Source organism: Puma concolor, chromosome B2, assembly GCF_028749965.1.
Source record: "Puma concolor isolate L17-30 chromosome B2, mPumCon1.1.hap2, whole genome shotgun sequence".
NCBI classification, from domain to species: Eukaryota; Metazoa; Chordata; class Mammalia; order Carnivora; family Felidae; genus Puma; species Puma concolor.
In genome coordinates, this window is record NC_141671.1 from 120,111,022 (window position 1) to 120,124,701 (window position 13,680).

Below are 13,680 nucleotides of genomic sequence, written 5' to 3' on the forward strand. Positions count from 1 at the left end.
TTCATAAAAATAACATCAAAAGGAAAAGGAAAACAAGATACAAACAGAGAGGGCGGCATACCATAAGAGACTCTTAAATACAAAAAACAGACTGTGGGTTACCGGAGGGGCGGGGGTGGGGGGATGGGCTAAATGGGTGACAGGTATCAAGGAGGGCACTTGTTGGGATGAGCACTGGGCGTAATATGTTAACTAACTTGAATTTAAATAAATCACTATAAGACATCATTTCGCTTTTGGGAATTTAAAACCCATAAGGAACTAATTATCCTATAGCTTTAAAGGTCCTGAGCAAGACGACCTAATGACACATCACAAAAGAAACTAACTTTCAGATACTTTACTGCTCAAGAAGCATGGTAACAATTTTATTAAAAATCCTCCCATTACAAGTCAGGTATTATTGGTTTTTTCACCCATGAAAAATAAAGGAAATTTTAAGACAAACCCACACACATCACTTAGTGAAGTCAATCATACCGTTAATAGCAAAGCTCTCTATGAAGCGGCTGATGACACTAATTCACTTGGAATTAGCCTGGATCTACAATGCCAAGTTTAAATGAGAGTTTAATGCCAAGCTGCAAGAACCTCGTGTTAATCCTGTTTACACGCCGCCACCTCTACCACCACCACCACCACCACAAAGCACTGAGGGAAAAATAAAACAAAAACAAAAACAAAACAAAACAAAAAAAAGAAGGAAACATGTCCACTGTAAACACAACCAGGAAGTACAGCAGAGTGGGAACACTTATGGGCACTGAGAGCCACAGGGCTTGGCTCGGACTTCCATCTCCACCCGTGACTGTCTACAGGGACACAGTCATGTTTCTTAACTTCTGTTTCTCAGCTTTTCTGAGTGTAAAGTGAAGATTACAACAATGTACATATTAAAAGAATTAATCTATGTAAAGCACTTAGAACGGAGACAGGCTCTATCAAACACTCAAGGAGGAATAGCGACTTTTTATCACGTTCTTGTGCTACTAACATTAGTCTGGCTGAGTGGCTATCAATCAATAGAAAGATCTGGTTTTTTTAATGGCTTCAATCTGAAGCCAGTTTAGTTTTCTAAAGAAATCATTTGCATCTTTTGTGATAAACTTAAACAGAACAAAATCCAGATTTGATTCGAGGCACTCTATAGGCAAATTATGATTTGCCCTGTTTTAGATACATTGCTTCCTATCATGTGTAAGCAAAGTTACATAAGTTTAAAGATATAAAAATGCTTTTGTTAACCATTATCTCCAAAGTCTGCAGGTGCAAACTGGTCTACTTTTAAACCAGAGTCGTGGTATGTCAGCAAAAATGGAGGGAGGGACCTGAGGCGTTGCACGGCTAACAGACACCTCAGAAACACCTGCTGCAAGGATACCAGAGAGGCGGGCGCCCGGATGGCTCAAGTGGGTTAAGTGTCTGACTTTGAACCATGATCTCACAGTTCATGAGTTCGAGCCCCATGTTGGGCTCTCCACTGTCAGCCCAGAACCTGCTTCGGATCCTCTGTCCCCCCCCCCCCACCTCAGCCCCTCCCTTGGGCACTTGCTCTCTCAAAAATAAACAAACATTTAACAAAATTAATGATAAATAAAAAAGAAGAATACCAGAGGAAGGACCAGCATAGAGGTGACCAGTGTGGGCTCTGGAATCACAGAGCCAGGTCCCCAACTCTGTGCAGGTGCTTGGCCCCTGTGCTCCTTACTGGGCACCCAGCTCTGAGCCACTTTCTCCCTGGGGGTGAGGAATAAATGACACGGTACAATGTAAAGCAAGTGGTTCTGTGCCTTCTATGTCTGACAACAATATTTGCTCAATGAACACAGCACGTGTCGTTTCTGAGACAATTACTGTCTCCATTATCATTACCTGACAGGGAAGCCTGCTATGTGTCCTGCCTTGACTGTGTCATTTAGCTCATTAATGTCATCTACTAGTTTTATTTGAGGCAGACTCTGGTTGTCTGGAGTAGAAATGTGCCATGGCTACCAGGAGGAATTATAAGCTTTTCAAAGATTTATGTGACCAGTGTAACTATGTCAGATGGATTCAAGTATATTTTAGGAGTTACATTTCTCTAAAATGAGTCTGTTTGACAACATATCTGTTGTCAAGACTGCTCTATTTAACCGGAAAGAGTCACTTGTACCACCTAATAATTCACCTTAAAAACAGCACACTGTGGTACCAAACCAAGAATAAGGATGATAATGATGGGGATGATGATGATAAACGTTATTACATACCGGAAGTAGTTCTACATGTGTTCCATGTGTTTTTTCTCACGGGCTTTTCAAAGCAACCCTATAAGGTAGGGACTATTATTACCATCACACAGATGATGAAAGGGAGACTCAGGAAGGTGGTAACTTACCCACAGTCACACACCCAGTATGTGGTAGCAAAGCAAGAGCCCAAAGCAAAAACTGTAAAGATGAAGGGTCTAGACACGTAGCTGTATAGACTGCAGGAACAGGACGGAGGAAATGGGGAAAAAATGATCAGCAAAGTGCTCCTTGCTAAGAAGAGTAACATAGAGGGGCGCCTGGGTGACTCAGTCAGCTAAGTGTCAGACTTCAGCTCAGGTCATGATCTCACGGTTCGTGAGTTTGAGCCCTGTGTCAGGCTCTCTGCTGTCAGTGCAGAGCCTTCATCAGATCCTCTGTTCGCCCCTCTCTGTTCCTTCCCTGCTTATGCACTCTCAAAAATAAACATTAAAAAAAAAAAAGGAACAAGAAGAGTAATGTAGAAATACGCCCTTGAAGAAGTACAAAGGAGGTGGGACCCAAGCTAAAGACAGTTAGGGGGTCTAAGGAGATCTGGTTTTCTCACTTGTCCATTTGTGTTGGTTGGTATGTATGTATGTATGTATGTATGTATGTATGTATGTATGTATGTATTTATGAGACAGGGAGAGACAGCATGAACGGGAGAGGGTCAGAGAGAGAGAGGGAGACACAGAATCTGAAATAGGCTCCAGGCTCTGAGCTGTCAACACAGAGCCCGACGTGGGGCTCGAACTCACAGACCGTGAGATCATGACCTGAGCCGAAGTCGGATGCTTAACCGGCTGAGCCACCCAGGCGCCCCTGTGTTGGTTTTTAAAGGAACACGATATGGACATGTTTGCCGGCCAAAGAGGAAGTCAAAGGCATTCGTACCTTTGACATACATAACATACAAAGCACGATCCTATGTGAGGAATCAAATGAAGGATCAAGACTTCCATAGGGAATGACTATTTTTTCCCTTGAGACAGAACAGGAAGGGAAGAATGAACAAGAAGAAGAGCGGAATGCTACATAATCTGGGGCTAAAGAGTTTTGAAAAACGGTACAGGAAACCGAGAATGCTCATGACTACAGCTTCTACAATCAGTGCCCCACCCAGCAGAGGGCATCTGAGCAGAGAGGCTGGGGTTCCCAGGGGCTCCAGAAGACCAGGAATATTTTAACAGGAAAGGAGGTAAAAGCACTGCCTGGTAGCTCTGAGGGTCCAGCTGACACAAGAAATAATCTATCTGTAAAGGCACTAATCTGGAGTTGTGCAATTTTCCCTTACAAAAAGCGAGTGCGTCCATCGGAACAGCTGTGCTGTTTAAGGCAGAGCTCTACAGCACTGGTATAGAAGTGGGGAGGTCGAGACACAGAGACCAGCAGGCTGATGGGCACAAAAGGCAAGTGGTTAGAACCTCCCGACACAGTAGCAAAGGGACAGACCCCAGGGTTTTGGCTGGCTGGGGAAAGAAATTAAACAGGAGAGAGCTGGTAAGAACAACAAAATGAAGCCAATGGTGAACGATGCTGGCCAGAGAATGGCAGTTGGATTTGAAGAATGCGCTTCTAGAAGGGAAGGCATTTGTAGTCAGAAAGTGGAGTCCGGGACCACTGTAGAAACAGACCAGCTGTGAGTGACAATGAGGCACAGCCAAGGAGATCTGGCACCGAGGAGAAGCAAAGAATCATAAAATAGGGTGTTGCCGCATCTGCCCCTGTATCCACAACCACCACTTAATACGTACAGGGTACCAATAGCTGTTCTCATTAAGTCTAAGCTGTATCATTAAAATTACCTGTAGAAAGTATGATGTTCCACGCACACTTTCCATAGCCTTTTTGCTGCCCGATGGTTTGGCAGTTTGAATCCAATGGTGCTCTCAAATTGTTCGAGCTAGAATAAATCAATAAGGTAAATCAGTAAGATAAAGGAGTTGATTAGAAGCCACTGAAATCATGAATTCAGATGTTTCCGTGAGGGGTAATTCTTCTTGAAGAAAGGAGATACTAGTATGTATATCCAGTATGATTATACAGAATGGATTTTTCATAGAACTCAATACTAGTTTCTGTGAAAACCAAGTGCAACTGCTGACTTTAAGCAATGTCCACAACTCACCCTACCACCTTATCACTTAGTTGATTCAACAACAACAAAACGGGCCCCCACTATGTAGCAGGCACTTACAACTTTCTCTTTTCTGTTAAAGGTGTAGCTCTTACTTTTTTAGCAACATGGATATACATGCAGGTTGATTATTAAGAACTCTGACCGGGGCGCCTGGGTGGTGCAGTCGGTTAAGCGTCCGACTTCAGCCAGGTCACGATCTCGCGGTCCGTGAGTTCGAGCCCCGCGTCGGGCTCTGGGCTGATGGCTCAGAGCCTGGAGCCTGTTTCCGATTCTGTGTCTCCCTCTCTCTCTGCCCCTCCCCCGTTCATGCTCTGTCTCTCTCTGTCCCAAAAATAAATGAACGTTGAAAAAAAAAAAATTAAAAAAAAAGAACTCTGACCTTATTTGCCATGAAAAAATAAGGAATAGTGCATTTTATTAAAATTCACTGGGAAAAAAATGAAGTCAGCTGACAGCCATAAAGAAGAACACTGACCGAAGCTGTTTAGATATGCCCAGGCCTACGTGACACTGCTTACCTCTGCTGGCCTAACTTTAATGTAGAAGTTACTGCGCTTATAGGAAATTTTCAAGATTTTCGGCCAAGCAAAACGATTGATTCTCAGTCTGTCTTTGTAAATGAGAAGCCCGTTAGCGCACACACCCAGCTTGATGTCCACGCCTTCCGAGTCCTGCCAAGTAGAAGCCATTTGACCGTGGTTAGAGCTGTCCAAGTTTCATGGGTCAGGAAGCTCATCATCTCCCCCCACCCCCTTAAACCATGACCCGGAACGCCAATTTAACAGGTTGGTATTTAAATATCAGTGACAGTATGTGAGTTAATAGAAACAGGGCACGTAACACATCTTCAATCTCTTATCTCCTAGGATCAAAATTCGATTTGTCAAAGAGTTATAGCCACCTGACTACAGGACACAATATTCTCCAAAGGCATAATTTCTGTGTTCCCAAGCTTGCCTGCAAGAGCTGCTGGGGAAAAAGGGAAAGAGAGCTCAATTTAGACATCCTGAAGAGATAGGGTTTTCCTGGAGACTATCCCAGTCCTTGGGGACACCCTGTCAGCCCAACTTAAGGTGCATTCAGACATTTTACTTTAGGCAAATTTATTTCAGATGGGCTATGCTAACTAATGGCTGTTAAAATCACGGCTCTATTCGGCAAAACACCAATCCCTCACAGAAAATTTCTCTTTGAATCTCTGAATTCTTCCGAGTAATTTTTCAATAAATCAGAGTGCTGACATCCAGTCCCCGTTATAGCATTCCCATGGCTGGCATTTCAATGGACTGCAAACTAGTCTTGAATTTACTCAAACTGTTTTCCCTCCCCAGCATTTTAACTTGGAATAGATGAAAATTTACAATAATCACAAGCCTAAAGGATTTTTAAAAACCAAATAAATTTACAGATAAAAGTGACATAGTGTCTCCTCACATTTCAAGTAATATTGAGGACCCAATACTCAAAATAGACAGATCACTGACTTTCAAGGGAAGAACTGGATCGCATTCACGACATATAAAATTGAAAACATTATTCAGAGACATTCATATTTTCAGAAATCACTTATGATATGGAACAAATTCTCACCAAGCCTGCTGAAACAAACACCATATTTAATCTAAGTCTCAATTCAACAAGAATGCAACATTTCGACTACCTTGTTACTGAATCATCTAGAACAAGTCATATTACTTTTTTAAAAATAGAAGTATAGTACTAAGTCACTGATGCCAATTGCTTTCTCTGCTGCCACACTTGGATAATTCATATGTACAGGTAAAATGACATTAGACAATCCCAGCAGGTTTAAAAATTTAATCTATAGGGTGCTTTATTCACCCAAATCTGGCAGCCCCAATTCTCTCTAGGAACAGAGAAAAAAAGCTGGGATGAATCCGGCACAGGTGCCCAAGCAACTTGGCACCAGACAGAAATGTTGTTTTCCAGAAACATCATGGCCATGGCCACAGGAGCAAGCCGGAAGGCTACCCAAGACAGTATGTTCTCACCACAAGTAAGGAGGCAACGCAGACTTGAAACACTGAACAAAGTCATCTCTAGTCTGAAGCAATCTTTAGGCAGGACACTGGAGCTATTTTATCGGATTTAAGAATAAACACAATCTGGAACCAAGTAAATCGGTTCATTTTCAGTTGTTGCACACATTGCTTCAGAATTCTCAGTATCTGTGTGAATACAAATTACAGATGAAGAGTAACAAATGAAAGAGAAAAAGCATGCCTTGGTCCTCCATATTTGACTTCTGCCATTCAGCAACTAAGTCAGAAAAAATAAACTAATAAAAAAGGAGCACCTTCTGTCCCTTATTCACTCCCCCTGAGGAAGCTGCCACATATGGGTGGCAATAGGGATCCCATGCCCTCGGACTTCTAAATGGGTTCAGTCTTGGGAAGCTCTTGCAGAAGATGAGAGAGAGAAGAGAAGAGGGAAGGGAGGTCAGCGAGGTGTCCCTGTGACAATTGTGGCTCCCTTGAAGACAGTGTTCTCCACACACAGATCTCTCCTTCTGGGTTCTGGCAACCACTCTCTGCCCTCACCCCTTCAGACCCAGAGGAGTTGGGAGAGTGGCTGGTAAGAGCTCAGAGCTATCACACTAATCTTGGGGTTCCCCTGTACCTGCATGTCAAGAGTACTTCCATTCAATGCTCTTCAACTTGTCCTAATAGCAGTGTGCCATGAAAAGCTCTTAGTAAAAAATTTTTAAAGATGTACTTAAATATGATCAAGACAACAAAGATGAAACTTTGATGAAAAGTTCTTTTAAATTGCTACAGACTTTCTTTGCAACAACCGACAAACATCTTCCTTATCAAATATCATCGGAGTGTATCAGATGACAAACAGGATGAAGAGATGAAGGTTACTCTGAATTTTTTTCAAAAAGCAATCTGCTTCTAATCACACACCAGGAACAGAAACTACGCTTAAACAGACCCACAACTTTTTTACTTTTCTAAGGTACAATTTTGAAAATGAGAACTGTGAAACCTTGTAGTACTGCCATCTAAGAATTGGTTTCTAACTAGCGATCAACATGTAGATTTGCATGTAGCCAGAGTAACAGGGTTTAGAAGAGCAGAGACCTGAGGTCTCTTTGGTCCCAAACCCATTCTTCTCCTGCCTCCCCGGTTTGGATTTCTCGGCCGAGCCAGCCCGTCTCCATCACAGAGAAACAAGCTGAAAAACACGCAATGGTAGGAAGTCCCATTTCACCTCCTAGAATTTACCACAAGAAATGAGGCAGATATGGGAATGCTTAACAACACGTGGCTTAGGCAAATCATTCTCTGCACTCTGTTTTATGCAGTTGTAAATAAAAACAGTCAAGTCTTAAATCTTAAAAAAGCACATGGAAGGACCTGTAAGAATTAAAAGTGTATAGCACCCAGCAGTTAAAAATGATGTCAGAGACTATTTACTGACGTGGAAAAATCTTTCATCAGAGCAAGCAACAAAACAAACAACAAAAAATTCCTCACAAACTGATACCTATAGTGTGATCCTACTGAAAAAAATGCACGAGTTCTAGTGCTCAGAGATGTTTTTTTTAAAGAAAACAAGAAAACGTATCAAAAAAGCAACAGTGCCTATTTCCAAATAGAGAGAGTTCAGCGGTTTTTGTTTTTTTCCTTCTGTTTGCTTCTATTTTCTATGATGCGTATGTAGGTCTTTTGTAACCAGGAAAAACAGTCGAATAAAGGCAGCCACGGAGGAAAAAAAGAGAGCGGTGCAAACATGAAGTACTATGTAAGTACGAAGCAGGAATGATTCACCCAAGGCCCAGGGAGGGAAGAGATCTTTGGATGGAGGGGCTTTCCAAGAGATTTCTCCAATCATAAAATCCAAGGTTCCTAGGCCCCATCCATCTAGGGAACCGTTGGTTCTCTCCGCATGTGGACCCTGGACACACTTTTCAAAACCACACCCATCTTTCACCTTACCTCTTACTCTCCTCCTTGACTCTCCTCACTGTGTGATCACCCGAAGTAGTGTCAGGAAGCACATAATGTTTATTAGTGGCATCTTCCCAACCCAAACCCTCTCTCCTATCACCTAGTCCATCATTCTGCCCTCTTCCCACCTCTCCAATTAGGCTGCGGGGGTTGCATCCCCTGGGGCCTGGGCCAGTCTCTTTCATCTTGCGAATGGTACAAAACAGGCCCGCAGAGAGGAGCCTGACCCTCAGGCTCCTTCATTAGCCAGAGGGTTTTTCAGAAGCGGTCCCATCCACACTGCACTGGCCCTTTCTTTGGATCTGCAATCCACTTCCAAGACAGGGATGGGAGAAGGGGTGGGGAGAGGCATCACCTGGCACAGCAAAAGGTGGGGATGCAGAAGAAACCAGGACGGTGGGGGGGGGGGGAGATGCTTGACAGGTGAGTCTCAAGGTGAGTCCATATGAAAGGGTGTTAATTGAAAAGATTGAGAAAGAAGTAAGGGGGCAGAGGAGAGAAGGAATGCTCCTTTCCATAAGCACAAACCCCACAGTTAGTCACTAAAGAAATATTATAGAGACCCTTGGGTGAGGGTGAATAGCCTTTTCCTAAAAGTGAGCTAGGCCACTGTGAAACTGGAGCCCTTTCAAAACCGTCAACAGACTGGAAAGATGCCACTTCCCATTACATTGACAGTACCTTGGCATGATGTAGGTCAACGCCATACATGGAGAGCCTCTTTGCATTTTCTAAGAACTGAGAATCAGCTTGTGCTGGAGATAAGCCCCTGAGGATCAAACGAAACAATATTATTTTATTGGCAGCTGCAAAGCAAACGTGGCCCAGATAGGAAAGGAGTGTATGAGCTCAGAGGGTTTAGGGTAGAGCAGTTAACCCCTCACAATTTACAGATAAGCAGGGAACAGGTAAGAAGGCTCAACTCTCAACCTCTAGAAGTTTCCTCATAGGATCCTCTACTCTAAATCTCTACCCTTCCTTTCTATCTCAGAGAATTGTTTTCAATGGTTTTCCCAGTGGGGAAACGGGTACAACATAAATTCCATGAGAATAAAAAAGTGATTTCATCTTTCCAAAAATGGCAAATTCTTACTTCCCACTCCTTAATTTTATTTCGGCAGGATTGATCACAACACAGATCAGAAGTCCCTGTATTTGACTTTACACCTATGGTAGATAATGCAGCTCACACCCGGTCCATAACTATTTCCATTCCTGTCTCTATTCACAAGTCAACAAATTTTAGGCTCTAAGAGAGCAGGACCGTGTCCCATTCATCTTCATAATCCCCAAAGAATTTCAGCACCTGATATTTCAAATTCAAATTATACAATAAATACCTATGGAGAAGAACCGGAATAAAGTGAAAGTGAATATAAGAAATACCGCTTTTTTTTTTTTTTTTTTTACAAAAAAGTTAATGAATGTGGCCTGTTTAAAAACCTCTAATCTTTCAAAGTTCCCCTCCAAACATTTTTGTCGAACTCTTATAAAATCTCAATGTTGCAATATGGGGCAAATTGTAATTTTGTAGCGAGAGTTTGTCAACTTGGGCTAAAAACACATTTATTTTCACAAAGATATAGAAGTTCTCAAAGCGTAATATGGTACTTAATATAGTACTGAGTAAATCAGTAAAGTTTAGCTACTAAAAGCAAAACTCATCTTGTGGATAGAGAAACCACCTATATATTTCATGTCCATCACTACCTACACTTCTGATTCAAACCCAGAAGCCTAGCCCTCTAGCTTTATCGGATAAAAAACAAAAGGCAGGCGGCGCCTGGGTGGCTCAGTTGGTTGAGAGTCCAGTTCTTGAGTTTGGCTTAGGTCATGACGCCAGGGTTGCGGAATTGAGCCCCGCATTGAGCTCTACACTGAGCATGGAGCCTGCTTAAGATTTTCTCTCTGCTCTACACGGAGCATGGAGCCTGCTTAAGATTTTCTCTCTCTCCCCTCCTCTGCCCCTCTTCCCTGCTATAAAATAAAATTTAAAAAAAAAGGGGGAGGAGGTGGGCAGAAGAAATACGTATTAAGTGCCCAAACAAGTATGGGAGTATGTCTGTTTTATGTGCCCAGGTTCGGAGGGAGGAAGAGGGAGATGTCACAGGGAGAAGTAACTTTTTCCAATAAATGAAAACATTCAGGATCATGAGCACTGTTGTTCACGTTATAGTTGTGAACACAACGAAAGGCGATCTCAAGGCTACAGGTTGTCTCGTTTAATACTAGGTGAGGCTCCAAAAGGAAACACTAGATAATCCCGTAAACAGTGCTCGGATGTCTGGCAAGTGTCAGAAGAGAAGCTGTTTCAATCCCCTGTGGCTATTCTCTCCCCAGCAAGCAAGTCACCAGACCTGTGGGTTTTATGCAGCTCTGCCACCTTCTCTTCCAGCTCCTTCATCTGTGTGGGGGCAAACTGGAAGTCACTGAGGTCACTGCTGCCATGTTCTTCTGGATCATAGTCCCCAAGTTCAGCCTGCAGCGTGTAGGATCCCAGGAGGGCATGAGTCACAAATGAGCAGGGCAGGCGGCCGGAGGCAATGTCCTGCCGGAGCTGAAGGCACAAGAAGTATCTGAGGGGCAAGGGGGAGAGGAGGGCCGGGAAGAAATCCATTAGGATGCAGCACCAATGATCTTTGAGTTCCAGTATTCCTCTGAAAACAGACGAGAAGGCAATGCCTTATGTCCACAGCAAAAATCGTCTTCTCTAATAAGAAGTCCACCTTGTTTCTTGGGCTCCTAACCCATGGGAATTCTGAACTGCTATTCTGGTCACAGTGTATTTATCATCATCATCATCATCATCATCATCATTAAGAGCTTTGTGACTGAAGATAAAAATCGTAATCACTTAGACTTGTCTCCGTGGATTTAAAACTGGCATCGAAATTTACATGTCCCTCAAAAGTTGCAAAGACTAATGAAAATTTAAAAACAGCTGCAGTTCTTAAGCATTTGCAAGAAGAGCTAAGGTCACCCACCCTTTATTCTTTCTAGCCTTTTCATACCAATTTCTTCCATTCCTCAGACGCCTTGAACAACTGTAAGTCTTTAAAGCCCTTACACTTGCCCATTTACTCCATCTACAGAGACAGTTCAATTTATAACAGAAAAAGCATGAGCTTCTGGGCCAGGCACAGCTGACTCTGTGCAACCTTGAGCTAGTGAATTTGCTCGTCTAAGGCTAATTCCCTACTTGTCAAATGAGAATTCTTCCGCCCTTTGAAGGAGAGGATACGAATTAGATAACATAATCAAAACATACCGCATGTTACCTAGGAGTCAGTAACTAATAGACATCATCATCATCATCAATCATAATTATGTTATTAACTTATTAAATAGTTCTTATTCAATGTTTCAAGTGGTTTTACTACAGTTACTTATAAAAGTTTCCATTTCCACTAGATGACGTGCGGAACCATGTTATTTACATTCTATGAGGATCTGGGGTCGGGGGGCACTACCAGCTCCTTTGCTGACATTTGAAAACCTGATTTCTACTCGTGACTTCAACTACTTGCTAATAAGATTACCATCAATCCCTGCAAACTAAACAGCCCCTCACTCTTGAAGACCTTTTCGACACTGCCATTCCCATTAGCAGCTGGCCACTCTGTCTCTTTGCCAAGCGTGGGGCACAGTTAGCCAAGAACTTGCCACGTAGCAAGTGCTCCAAGATCTTCTGGCAGAAGGGAAGTCATCTCTCTGGCACTACGGTCTGAGGATTTTTATGCACCGCAGGAGCTCTCTAAGGAGGATTATGTTCCTTTGGTCCCTGGAACACCACAAGCAGAACTGCATTACTTTAGAAAAGTCCATTTTAAACTAGGATTCCAGGGTATCCTCTGATTCTCTAAGTCTGACTGAGAACCGTGCCAGTTCTCCACATTTCGTGACACTTTGAAGACCTAAACACCCAGATTTTCCACCTACTACTCAGATCTTGTTGTTCCGTTTGAGACTATGGTCTCGACTTTTCACATTGGTCCTGTCCTGTTTTCAAAGAGAAGTCGAAAGCCCAAAACCTTCCAACAAAAACTCCAACAGGTTCCTGAATTTCCCAGCTCCCTCTTCACATAGCAGGAGCCAGCGTTCTCAAACACTATCCTGAACACTGCAACACTTCTGCAAACACCACTCTTGCACTCCTCAAAAGCCACCTCATCTTAAGTTTTCACTCAAGTCATAGTGAAGATTTCACTCATGATACTTAGGCCACCAGTCCAAGCAGGTGGCTGGTGTCAGGCTGCCTGCCGAGGCTTTTAGTGTTTAGCTCACCAAACTATCTCCTTTCTCTCACCACACACGGCGAGACTATTCAAGCCCCATTTAAAGGAAAAACCAAAGCACTTACCGATGCCATAAGTCGCAATTACCAGAGGATTATCATCTCCCGAACAAATTACTCCAAGAAGTGTGTGTAGAGAGAGGGTGCTAGGGCACAAGCCCCAACTGCAATGTTCGAAGGCATTCCTGTGGTGAGGCTGTGTATCCAGAGCAACCAACCTATCCGGTTTTATGCTCCAAAGCAGCTTGAGGTGCAGTTACAAAAGCTTATCTTTACTATTTACTAGCTGAAGTTAATTCAACCACAGCTTACTATCAGAAGACCGCCATTTAGCAACAAGTAGCAAAGGCGGGGTGGGGGTGGGGGGGTGTTGGTTAGGGGCAGTGGGGAAGGCTTGTTATTTACTCCATCTTGGAAAGAAATCTCCACGTGGGTATCATGCACTCTTAAGCACCAACACAACCTGATGTCTGCCAAAACTGGCCTAGCAGAAAGCATCAAGGGCTCAGGAACCACAGGAATGAATCAAAAGCAGTCTTTCAGCAAGACCTCTGGTGTTCAAAAAGTATATTCTGAACACACTTCTCCTTGGCCATGTAACGTATGCACTTATTCTCACCAAAGCTAATAAGTCCTATCACTGGTAACCCAGCTGAATAGGGCTAATATACCAAGGCACTTGTGGACTCAAATGCTCCTTGGTTACTATTCAAACACTCAGGCACTCTCAGAATCAGTAAATGCTCCCTTGCTCCTCAACTGAATCTTTTATTTGCAACTTAAGTATATGTTTGTATGGCCCAGACAATCTCAAAGGAGATGGAAATGAAACAGCTATTGGCTAAGAAAGCCTACCTTATTAGTTTTTTTTTTTCTACTTTGAAATAGGAGGCCCCTGGAAATATAGTTCAATTGGCTTTTTAAGTAATTTCATTTTTCTACCCTATATCACCTTTGTGATAGGAGACTAGCACACAGGTACACAAGGGTTATACAACA

General features: G+C 43.0%; 1 protein-coding gene across 25 annotated transcripts in view; it reads right to left on the reverse strand.

Moving 5' to 3' along the window:
• The window catches only part of EPB41L2 (erythrocyte membrane protein band 4.1 like 2), a 221,547-nt gene that overhangs the window by 52,962 nt on the left and 154,905 nt on the right, over positions 1-13,680 (reverse strand). For all 25 annotated transcript variants that reach the window (XM_086707835.1, XM_086707848.1, XM_086707847.1 and 22 more), the window contains 4 exons: positions 10,745-10,963; positions 9,069-9,156; positions 4,929-5,081; positions 4,076-4,173 (listed from right to left, as the gene is read on the reverse strand). In XM_086707835.1, coding sequence (XP_086563961.1) covers positions 4,076-4,173; positions 4,929-5,081; positions 9,069-9,156; positions 10,745-10,963 — 558 coding nt within the window. The remainder of the gene's footprint in view (positions 1-4,075; positions 4,174-4,928; positions 5,082-9,068; positions 9,157-10,744; positions 10,964-13,680) is intronic.